This window comes from Nipponia nippon, unplaced genomic scaffold (assembly GCF_047370975.1).
Source record: "Nipponia nippon isolate SJK-2023a ecotype South Korea unplaced genomic scaffold, ASM4737097v1 scaffold_6, whole genome shotgun sequence".
Classification (NCBI taxonomy): domain Eukaryota; kingdom Metazoa; phylum Chordata; class Aves; order Pelecaniformes; family Threskiornithidae; genus Nipponia; species Nipponia nippon.
In genome coordinates, this window is record NW_028262380.1 from 30,160,686 (window position 1) to 30,173,411 (window position 12,726).

At 40.0% G+C, this 12,726-nt stretch overlaps 1 protein-coding gene across 3 annotated transcripts in view; it reads right to left on the reverse strand.

Moving 5' to 3' along the window:
• SCFD2 (sec1 family domain containing 2) overlaps positions 1-12,726 on the reverse strand; it is a 206,153-nt gene that overhangs the window by 72,863 nt on the left and 120,564 nt on the right. Inside the window, exon 6 of one of the 3 annotated variants that reach the window (XM_087736209.1) lies at positions 6,205-6,964. The exons of the other annotated variants lie outside the window; for them this stretch is intronic. Within the exon in view, the coding sequence (XP_087592335.1) occupies positions 6,846-6,964 (119 nt within the window). The 3' untranslated portion in view covers positions 6,205-6,845. Of the gene's footprint in view, positions 1-6,204; positions 6,965-12,726 lie in introns of those variants that run through there. 3 annotated transcript variants of the gene reach the window in all.

Genomic DNA, 12,726 nt, shown 5'->3' on the forward strand with positions numbered 1-12,726 from the left:
ACTCAGCTCAGATCACTACAGATGAAATACAGGCACACAGGGACAAAACCAGAACGCACAAAGGTGCTTTTGATGTCCCCTGAGGGGGATAGCAAGAAAATATTTGAAGTAGGGAAAACGAAAAGAGGAAAGGAAGGAAGGAATCTCAGGGAGATGACAATGAAAATTAAAGATATCATTATTAAATGCAAGGTAAAACTATCCACAGGTATTACTGAGAAGGTTAATGGGTTTGATGCCTTTTTGCTGCAGCCTTTGCTAGGAAAGATAACGTAATCAGATGGTTAAAATGATCATGGACAGACTAGAGGAAAACCAGACTAGATAAGCTGAGATGTTTTCATGTCAGCTGGGCCAGATGAATTGCACCTGAGAGAATTTAGAGAAGTCAGTGAACTAATCTCAGACCCATTACAGGCTTTCTTTGAGGACGTACAGGCAACGGCTGAAGTTTTAAAAGGCCAGAAGGAGGCAAGCATAGCGCCTGTCTTTAGGAAGGGGCGTGCAGGAACAGGCCAGACTTACAAACAGTGCCGTACCACCGCAGGAGAAGCAAGCCCCATGCTGGGAATTACAGACAGAAGCCTTGTGTGGAAGAAACATGAAATAATCCAGTTCTCTGCTCTGCAGGGATGACTCCATTGCAGTATTGCTCCTCGTTGTGACCACTGTGCTTGAGGAAACACATGGAAAACTTGGAGAGAGCCCAGAGCAAAGCATCCAAAATCATTGCAGCGCTAACAAAACCAAGAGTAAGAGCCCTTGGTTTGTTTAGTCTGGGACAGAGAAGACAGGAAGGAACAGGGGAGCATTTTTCAAATACTCTTCTCAGTCACCCCTTACCTAACAGACTTTTCTATGGCCACTGAGACTGGGGTTAAGTTGCAGGAAGATTTAAGGTACTGGATGTTAGAAGAAACTTTTGCAGTAAGGGGAGTTAAGCACTTGATTCTCTAAGGAAGTTTTGGAAGTTTCAGGAGAGTTCATGGGCAGTTTTTAAGAAGTGGGCAGACAAACATCTGGTAGGAAGGGCTTAGGTAGAACGGATCCTGCCGGGGGCTGGGGGATGAACTGAGGGATATTTCAGGATCCTGTCAGACTCCTTCTTCTGTAGTGCACAAGACCTGGGACGTGAGGGCACGATTGGGCACGACTCTTTCTCCCTCTGGACACATACATACATATAAATCCCTTATCCAATAAACTCTCTAACAGATACATTAGTATGCAAACACAGCTCTCTTCTATGCCTCCTTAATTCAGTTTATAGACCTTAACTATGTCAAACAGAGAACAAGGTACTCGGGCCATTCCTTTATGTTATTGGTGGGAAAGGACATGAGATTGCAGCTAGGATTTCTCCCAACAATGACCAACCTGCCCTAAATGGAAAAGGAACATGATATGCCAGACACGGCAATGTCTAATAGTTCCAGATGTGCTCCCAGTGAACTTGGCAGTAAAAATCTGGTAAAAATTTGTCGATGCTGTAATCTAGCTGGGGGATTTGTTGTAATGAGGAATAACTTTTACAGAATGTTCTTGGTCCAACCTGACACGTTGATAAGCACAGGGTACAGCAAGAACGCTTGTCCCGCCTGTTTCAAGTTTGGCTGCACACAATGAGGGCCCACTTCAGCCTGGAAAATCATTTAAAGGACTCCATTAAACTTTTGCTTCGTATACTAAGGGAATGGGGTAGGAGATATGATTGTGTAAGATGGTTCTGGAATGGAAGAAAACAATCAATGCTCAAGAAATTAGACCAGGAGTCAGGAAACTGTTTCTAACCTGGGCCTTTGTGACCATTGTCTTTGTTATCCTGAATGTGTCACAGTCTCTGCCTTCGCATCCACAGGTATACGATGGGGATGAAAGCGCCCACCAATCTTTGTACGGGATTTTGAGATGCAAGGTTGGAAAGTAGAATCCAAGTCCTGCATCTAGAAATCATGAATGCGTTTATCCAAAGGTATTACTGATTATCTGAATAAGGCCAACATCTTCAATAAAGGCATGAAGGAGAGGATGAGATCTTCCTCGCCCCAGTGGCATCATACAAAGGGCTAACGTGGCACAAAGGAATCTGACGAGGATTCCTCACATTTTCAAGGCAGACTTCCTGGTACAAAACTGTGGCAGATTACCGTAAGGCAGATCTCCAAAGAACCTCTTCACAATTGCTGGCATATAGAAAATGGTTGCACAAGAAGAAGCTGACATAGAAATGCTAAACAACTTCATGGCCACTTCAGCAGCTTCTGGGTGCTGTATTAAATTAGGTATGCCCAAGCTTGTTTCTCTTATGCCAGAAGACTCTTCCATCTCCAGAGCAGTCCACTAACTAGGAAGGCGAAAGATGATGCAAAAGTCACTTAAATTCAACTGAGTCATTCCTCATCATGTTTTGCCTTTGTCTCTACTTCTTCAGAGCTACAACCCAAAACTGCATACAGTGTATTTCCATTCTCCATTTTAGGAATTTTGTGATAAAGTCAGACTTTTTTTTCTTGTTGTATGAAGAGCTTTGGTCAGGGAAGGAAAAAAAAAACCAGACAGACACTGATTTTCATACATATATATGTACGTAAGGTAGAAATACAAAGTTACAGACATGAAAGATGGAAAATTCCTAAAGTAGCTAGGCTTTTCTTTTTGCCAAAATATTTAACAACAGGGAGCAGGATGAACAAAAGGATGCATGTCTGACACAGGTGGGATATCTGAAGCCCTTCATTTCAAGTCAGAGTAGCCATCTCCTGCTAGAGAAACTCTCATGGTAGGGGGGAAAGAGTTTTGGTTTTCTCATTAGGAGGGGGAAATGGTTCTCGGGAGAATCCTCAGTCTCACTAATTCGTTAAAAAACAACAAGAATGGAGCCCTTAAACTGAGACAAGAAGGAGCTGAATGTGTTTTTTACCTCATGGTAGATGGCAGCATTCTCTAAGGATGCTGACCATACACAGACCCACAGAGGTAACCAAAATTATGGGACAAATTCTCAGCTGGATTAAAACAACACATGTGCTCGATAGTTATATGGAGCTACACCAGTTTATTCCTATTAAGAAATTGCCAGTTGTTCCACATTGACGTATCCATCCACCTGAGAGGTTAACAGCATCAAGACATTCAGACACCATACAGACAGCTCCAAAGACAAATGGAAATAGTGCTCTTTACTTGAAAGCTCATCATCATTACTTAATACTTACGCAGCATCAATAGCGTGTACTTTGGGACTTAACAAAAACTGCCTAGAAGTCAAGCCTCAAGATCAGAAACTACCTATTGCTGTTGTCATTCTAGTAGGTGAGCAAAGCTGCAGCCTCTGTATTTTCAGTTTAATTATATCTGTAAACACAGAGCATAGAGTAGCATAAGACCATTTCTAATGGTAGGCTTTGTGCCCCAGCTTTCTATGTAATGAAGTGAAAACAATACAGAAATGTTTTTGGCAATGTAAGTATCCTGAAGGGAAAACAAACATTTTCAGTATCTATACGTCTTAAACTGGGACCAGGCTGGAAATCTGAGAAAGCACCTAAGAGACAATAAAGTCTGCATGGACAAATGAACCTAGCTACTTGGAGCACAGCTGCCAACCCTATTGTAAGGAAGACTTTTCAGGTGATACAAATTGCCAGATCCATTGCAAAGGCATAAAACAAGATACTGAAAAACTAACAGAAATAGCTGAAACCAATAGGATGTTCAAGCGACAAAGCACATAGCTCCTTTGAATTGCTCTGACCTGGCCCAACTGACCTTGAAGGGCAGAGGATTTGAAATTGCACAAGTGGGACATGGAGATGGATGGATTCTCAATTCACTCTGGACCAATTACAAAAGCACTTTTTCTTCCTCCCACCTCTTTCTTTTGCCTATTTTCAGAACAAAATGCCTTTTTCATATTCTTGCCAAACAATAAAGAATAACATGCATGCCAAAGCCAATAATTAGCACATACATGCAAAATCATAGAAAACATGCATCCTTTTTATGGGTGGGCCTGACCGAACAGGTGCCGTTCCTTATGTAGTTAATCAGATACAGAAAATAGCGCTGGCATTCACTGTATCAGTAGATGCTAGTATTCCAGTTCTCAAAACAACACAGTGGATTGGGTATACCTAGTTTTCCATGTTTCAAACTACACAAGACCTTTCAGACCACTAAACCTCTGAAGGGGAGAGGAATGGCTGCAACCTAACATCTGCCAACAAAGAAGAAGAAGAAGAAGAAGAAGAAGGTGCTTTCTGCCATAACTATCAGTTGTTAACCTCATTGCCCGCACTGCCTTTTTCAACAATTCAGGCTGAAATATCTGCATGTTTTAAAATGCTTATTTTTTATTTTTGTTAGAACAAACTATTTTCTGATAGGTGATACTGTTTTTAGTCTCAGCTTCTTTCAACATACCCTTTAAAGGTGGGAGGAATCACTAACTTGATTTTTGTAAGTTTTTGGTGCCAAGCATGTAGTGTTTTAATATAGTCTGGATGTCCACCACTTAGAGCCAAAAAAATATCTTTGGAGGTGCTGGGTTTTCACAGTTTTCAAACTTTACTAGCTCAAGACACAGAAGCTGTAGGCTCTTTTCCTTCTCTACAGATTACCAAGACAGTACTTGTGTCATCACATCATTGCTGCCGTGACTGCAAGAAAAGGCATGTTGGCATTTGGTGGGAAAGAGCTGCTTAGCTTTCAAGAAAGAAGATTTAAATATGCTCTATGAAGAGTTGCATTTTGGTACATGAATGAATTAATTTACTCCTACTTTTAGCGATTCACAGGTGAGGAAGATGAGTGGGAGTAAAGGTCTTTAAGGCTGCCAAAATAAAGATGACATAACAGGTACAGAATTAATGAACATTTCCAGTAGTTCTCAGGAGGGGGAGATGCAAATATGGGAACATTAGGTGACTTAAGAAAGTAATGACATCCAGCTCTAATGCAGTGATACTTGCATATGTCTCAAATACCAGACTTCTACAGAATAAAGTTTTGAAGGGGCTCTGAATGCAGAGAAGGAGAAAGCTGCAGAAGCAAAGAAGATGTGCTCATGATCTGAGGGAGCGAGAGACCGCAAGAGAACTCTCACAATGACATCACTGATACAAAAAATAAGAAGTCATTTTCAACTTGATGAAATATGGAGAAAGGCATTCTTAATATTTTAGGTAAAATCACTTCTCTTCATTATCAGAACATCATAGTTTTAAAAGTTGCTATATTATAGTGTCCTTCTCTTTAAGCTACAATACTTACCTCTTTCCTGTAAAAAATCTGTGCTCCCACCTATTTCAAATATCCTTTAGCCTTGCCAATTAGAAATCACAGAATATCCATCTCCATTACACTGCTATTGTCATTACAAGATCCACCACTACCTCAGGAAATCTTTTACAGCTCTGATTGCTGGAGGACAGGATGGCGTACCTGGGAAGGATCACTCTGAAAAGGGCAGGTCTTTCATTTCCTTGTACTGGCCGCTACCAGACACAGGCACCAGGCTAAGTCACGCTTTGGCCCAGTATGCTCTTCCTATTTCCTTGGGGTTCTGAATCGTTTCCATTAAAAAGAAAACAAAACCAAAAAACCACCTTCCTTTCATTCCTGTTCAGCTTTGGCATTTCCAAAGTACAAGCACACTCTCAACACTCTTACAGTATTCTCTTTAAGTCTATGTTTTACAATAATAATTTTAAACTACAGAAAATTCTACAAATTTATTTAAAAGTGCTGAGTTCAGATGTTCATAAAACCTGACTCACTAAATTCCTGAATAAGAACAACAGATGTTTTCCATTTACTTCTGTGCTACTGTATTTATTTAGCTACCCTTCCTTATAAGAGCAAAATTCGAAAGGAAAAGGGAATGCACAGTAAAACCAGGCAGCAAATCATGAGAATTGGATTTTTATCAGAAAACATCTCCTCTACTTGAGTAGCTTTAATACCACCATTCCTTTATGAAAGAAAACCCCAAGCACATCAAAGTAATGAAAGTAACAGACTTTTTTGAAGTTCCTTAAGCACAAACATTAAACTAATGGAGTAAAAATAACTCTCTTCTTTCATACAGCAAAAACAAGTCTATGAGTTGGGTTTGACACATCTTCTCTGTATTTTTAGCTTACAGCAAGGTCAACATCAAGTGAAATGAAATGATGAATCCTGGATGAGGGGCGGGAATCACGTAAAGGAATCCAGCCTAGCTAGCTGTGGTTAAAGCAATTTAATTACTTAAGGGTGTTGTGTAGTCAGTCAGTCTCTACAGCATGGACTAGCAATCAATTATTTCCCTTCATGGCATTTTTATCATGCATTTTTGTATTTTGGTATACAAAGAAAACATAGTTATTGCACTAACATTTTTCAAGCGACATATTAAGCATTTTTGACATGCTCAGAAAAGCATGAACATAAATAAGTTTGCTGTTGCCATAAATTTTAAGAAAAAGTGATTGAATTTTGATTGCATGATGGAATTTTGGTTATACAAATAAGTTTGTTTCAATGATATATTTTGATTAATTTAAAATATGCCCCACTTAAAGCTCTGGGTTCATATGCAAAATATTCGTAAAGGCTTCTTACATACACACTCTTCCCAAGGTCTACAAATAAAGCCTTCCTTGCCTCCCTTCATCCCCCAACTCAGCCTCTCCCACCACACCCTCTCATCCATTTAGCTCTCTGCCATTGCCAAGGTCTGGAGAAAGCATGGGAAAGGGGATGCTTTGTGTGGAGCAGCTGGGAGGTCACCCAGCACGTAATCGCTCCCGAGCGGTGTGCTCTGCTCTCAGGCTCCTTGTCTTCAGACAGCGGGGTGGTCGACTTCAGCACCCTGTCCCACTCGAGCCGATGAGACAGGCAGCCAATATTCCTATCAGCATGAGCCAACTGTTCAAAAATAACAGCTTAAACTTTAGCCAACTGCAGTCAGTAGAAATGGAAGCTGTAAAGCAATGATACAATCACCAGGAATATCTCTTAGCAAAGACACATTTTGCAACAGCTACAATTAGTTAATTATTTGAAGATGTGTAAGAGCATGGTGCGTATCATCAGCCACCTGCTATCACAGTGACCGCATCTCAAGTACCATCTTTTTACAAGCCAAGTCTGTTGTTTCTTTTTTTCAGTTTTTTTCTCAGGTGAAGCAACACCTGGCACAACCATTAATATCAAAGCATAACCAGCGTTGATAATGAAGATGCACGTCTGCTTTGGATGTGCTAAAATGAGAAGTACTAGGTTGCCAAGTATGTGCTCAGTTTTTTGACGATGTTTCTTCCATTTTACAGTTATCTTATGTATCATGGGATTCATGGTACTTGAGACTGAATAACAGAGAAACATCACAAAAAGTTAAACTCTCATTCTACTGTAGGAAACATTTAAGGTTATAAACTCATAAATCCACATGAAGTTAAAGAGTTGAACTGCACAGAATTACCCAAAGCTTTGCTTAGAATATCATGCATGTTTTAGCTTAAAATATCCACCGTCTCTAAAACGAGGTTGTACAGACAAAAGAGAAGTCACTCTTTTATCCATAACAGCAACATCAAATAGAATGAAAGGACCGGAGATATTAATATTTTTAAAACTCCTAAAATATCCAAAGAGGATGAAAATTTGAGCTGAAACCTGACCTTATATATTAGTACATAAAGCATCATCCTGAAATCTGTCATTAGAAAGAGGTATTCACCTTATCGAAGTTAATGGCAGATTAACTTTATAGCACTAGCTGTCAGAAACTGAAGGTGTTTGAGTCAAGTTTTATATCGCTGCCATCTTCTTTTCATGGCATGGGAACATCCAATGGCTAAACACTGAACTTCTATGTTCATCTTTATGCAAGATACTATCGCTGGCAAAGCTGGAGCAAAAAGAAAACTCCTCTTATAACCTCAATTTAACTTCAGACGGATGTTTATGGTACAAAGCCAGTGAAGTGATAAATAGTTTCTGGCAGCTCACCCTTCCTACCTTGAGTAGTGTTACAGTTTATCATTGGGGCTGGCCATTCAGCACAGGAAACAGGGGAAGCAGTGTCGTGTTGTCTCAGGCTATATTCACAGATACTTCATAGAAATCCTTGGCAAATAGTCAGCAAGTACTAAAAAGCATAAAAAGTGGCTTTATTTTGCGAACAGATATATCTCAAAAGGATCCGCTAGGAAGCCCAGGAGAGGGGAAGCCTAGGCTGGGGTTAAAATAGCTGGTTTATTCACTTCGTCACAGAGCACAATAGTTTTACTGATTCATTCCACAAGTCATTTGCTAATTTTGCACCTTGGAAATGAGTATGGACACACATACAAATCAACATTTGCAGCAAAGGCATGTGAAATGGCTATTTCTCAAAGCAAATCCCAATGAAAACATTTTAACGATCTTATTACTATTTGTAACAGCTTCTTCGACAATATTGTAACTTAAGAGCCCAATTCTGCAACCATTACTGCCAGTAACTCACAGCAGCAAGCTACTTCAGTTGACAATTTGCAAGAACGCAACGGAACTTTAGTTGCAGAAAAGGATCTTCAGTAATCTGCAAAGTCGTCACTCTCCCAAAAAAACAAAAAAAGAGGGATTAATAAAAATACTCTCTTCTTCTCTCCAATGCTAGCCCTTTGCAAAATAACAACACTCAGAAAACCGCCTAGCAAATGATTTGCCAAGTGGAAGTATGGCTGACGATGCTTTTCCCAGATCTCAGGCTATTCCTCTTTTACCACAGATTTTAAATGGCAACACTAATAAGACAAGTTAATAAAAAAAAAAATCATTTGAAATTAATGTCATAGGCTAAATGACCCCTGCTGTAATGCCACTCAAATCAGTTAAACTGCTCCAGGAATTAATTGGTGTCCATGTGTTTAACATTTGTTATTTGAACAAAGAATAAAAAAGGTGCCAAATTTCTTGACACTTTATTTCTAATTAAACCAACCATAGTGTGAGCCTTTACATCTGCAGGATTCCTCATGGAAAGAACAGATCATGTACAGCATAATGAGTATCAAATGGAGTAAAAATGCACAATAACCTCTGTAGTGCAGAACTTAGGAATTGCCTGTTCATTTGTAAAATATATGACTCTTCTCCCCTTTCCAAAACTTGTCTTTGGCACTGAAAATTACAATTAAGTGAAGGAAAAGTAAATAAATTCACTGACAAAATAAATTCCTTTTGTTACTGACAAAAATAAATTCCTAATGGAGACAGAAAAATGCAGATCAACTTCATGACCATAAACACTGTTCAGTAACGCGTGGCAGAACACAGAGTAAAGCCACTGCTGCATGGTCCTGTTATTTGCAGAAGGCTCACCATCAGATGGGACCTAATGCTCAGAGCCCCCAAAGGGGTTGTTTTTAAGCAGGCAGTAAGGAACATTGTGATAGGAAAAGTGCAGGGAAGGCATGATCCAGCATGGGTCTGTGCTTATGCCTTGACTTCATGGTCCATTCCACACTCTGTCCTAGGAAGGTCCCTCTACACCGCCTTCTGACAAAGAGACAAAGCCCCGCATAGCTTTGGTGCTGTTACAACCACTACTACTGCCACCAGCAAAACTCTGGGAGGTCCTAAAGCCTTGTTCCCATTCCTCCTAAATAGGCTGGGTCAAGCTGCAGACCATGTGTATTATTTCAGCTGCTTCCTCGTCATCTACAGTCCCTACTCGAGGTGATAGCCTCAGAGCCCAATGCCTGAAAGATGGCTTCATTCCTTTCCAACTTACCACCTTTGCCAAAGCCCTCTACAGTGTGAAGTGCCTGCGATGGATGCCTTTCCTAGGTCGGCAGAAGTACGGTTGCCTCCCCTCTTGCTGAGGGTTTAAGTGCTAGCTCTCCAAAATCACCCAATCCTGCTTCACAGAACCACAGAATGGTTTGGGTTGGAAGGGACCTTCAAAGATCATCTAGTCCAAGCCCTCTGCCATGAGCAGGGACATCTTCAACTAGATCAGGTTGCTCAAAGCCCTGTCCAACCCGACCTCGAGCACTTCCAATGATGAGGCATGCACAACTTCATCACTAGTTCTATGCTGAACCTTGCTCGTTTTAGACGTCATTGAGAGCACTTTTGGAGGAAGTTCTACCTTTGAAAGGATGGAAAGAAAAGTTTTGCAACAGGGTTTTTTTTTTGCCTTTCTACGTAGGGAAACTGCAAAATTGCCTGGAGACAGTAATGTTAGACGTTCTTGGAGAACAGATTAATGGGCAGCATGCAGGTGAGATTGTCACAGGCATGTGATAAATGACTGTGTCGCATGATGACAACTCACCACGAGACTCTCAGCTCTCTAGAATATCCAATGTACAGGACTATAATGGATATATAATTTTATACAGAACTACAGATACACATAACCTGCCCTTACTCTAGATAAAATATGATAAATAAAGTAGGACATCATTGTACTCTTTTTTTTCATTCAGTAACAGACTACACAGAATCAGTTAATTGCTCTAAGACTGCTCTTGCCATCATAATAGAGAGTATTTTAAAAGTCAAAGGGATAGACCACAATGAAATTCTACGCCTGATAAATAAAGGATTTCCTACACAATCTATTTTTCTTTTGAGACTGGAAATGTCATTATCAGCACGATCTGAAGTACGCATGTCTCTGTGCGTACAGATGCACACATACGGACACATTTTAATGCTTAGAATAATGTAACTGATCACTTTCCAGACAGGAACATGTGGCTCCCTTTCTTGCTGTGTGTCACGCAGCCAAGCAATGAATCTAGACAGCCTTCCTACTAGGAGGTTTGGGTTTATTTTTTTTTTAGAAGTGCCTATGTTTAGAGAATATTTTTGCAATAGGAAAATGTCTGTAACTAACCAGAGAATCATGACAGTTTTTGAAGACAATACCAAATTCCTCATTGCTATTGAAGTCAGGTCGTGGAGGAATCGTGCAGGAAGGCACATGAATTTCTAGTTGTTGACTGTACATAGCGTTTATACTATACAGTTATGGACAGAAGTCTTCCTTCTGATAATCTTCTAACATGCTATAATTCATGTATTTGTGAATGATGACAAGATTTAGGACATCCCGAAACAACAGACAAAAAAATGCACCCAACCTGACTTGGCTATGAGATCATCCATACTTATTTCAGCTGATTTTTTTCTAACTTCCAGCTTTCAACAGAGGTTAACATAAAAAAAGCACAGCATCATCCCAATCATTTTTTGTTAGCCCAAAAGATATCATTTGTCCTTGCTGATGCACATTTTTTAAGATAACAGGGCATGTTTTCATTGACCTGGGGACTGGAACTTTTACTAAACGGTTGGATGTGGAAACTATTTCACAAACACATGAACCATCCCAGCTCCTGAAGTGAATGGATGGAGAAGTCCACTGAAACACCGCACACGGCGGGTGAAACCCTAGCTCCATAGGAGAGTTCTGCCATTGGCTTCAGGGCTGGGACATTGCGCTGCTCCCCTCTATGCTTTTCTTTTGAAAATAAGGTGTTCTGATGCTCTCCAGTCTTTATTAGTGGTTAGTCATTAGGGTCTTTTGCTGTTCGATGTACATTCCCCTTTTTCCTAATATTTTAGCAATTTGTTTCAGTAACGCCTCTGTATCTGACATTTATTAGAGCACAAATCCATGTTAGATACTTGCTAGCTCATCAGGGCCAGCAGCAGACTCCTTGAGTCAGCTTGACAAACGGCCAGAGTTCAGAGTCTTTCCATAAATAATGACTTTGTCTTGTCAGTTGTTTTGGCCTCCGCTGTACAGCAATGTGTTTCCAGAGCAGATGGAGCCGCTCCCGGCTGCCATCCCCCGTCTTCCGAACTTCCGGTTCTGTGCATGGTTCTCATCAGCACCCATTCTGCGGAGAACACCTACTTCATAAAGCTGAAATATGCCTTTTCTTAAACCAGAAAGAAAATGGATTAATATTTTCTGTGGTTATAGAATTTAAAAAAAAAAAAAGGAAATACCTGCATTTGAATGAAAGTTTTAGCCACACTGAAAGCTGTTCATTGTTTCAGTTCAAAAAACCCTCTAATCTAAGCTTCAAATGGGCTTAAATTCTATTACAGATTATTCAGAAACTTTATCTCTTTCATGTAAAAATGCTTTTATGATCTTTAACTCTTGCTCACATAAATGTTATTGCAGCCACTCTTATTATTAACTTCTGCATTCATAAAAGTATTAATTAGTTTCTTCTGTCTTATAATTTTGAGGGCTGATTTGCACAGCGGTGTCTGAAGCGACCTTGAAAGTTAAAAAATGCATCAATTCTCTGCAAAACCACCTCCCCTGCTGTCACAGTACATTATGTGCATTGTGCGATTCCCATACACAGCTGCTCGCAATTCTAACAGCTATGTTTCAGGCGCCGCTTTGCAAAGTCTCTTTATTTCAGTACTCTTAGAAGTTAAATACGTGAAGAATCAATTTAAAAATACTGTAGATTTGTGGAATTATCCATTATAATGGAAGTTGTAAAGACGTTTATATTTACAACAGCTATGCTTCCTTACAGAAGTTTAAAGACAGATGTGTAGCCAAGCCTAGCTATGACCCTAGACAAAATTAGTTTGAGGAAAAAAAAAATGCCAAAGACTTATACTTCCTAAATCTTTCAGTCTTGGGGTTCCCAGCTCTCATTGCTTTGATGTGCGGAAGGGAGTCACTCCCTTTTCTTATTCCAACATGTAACA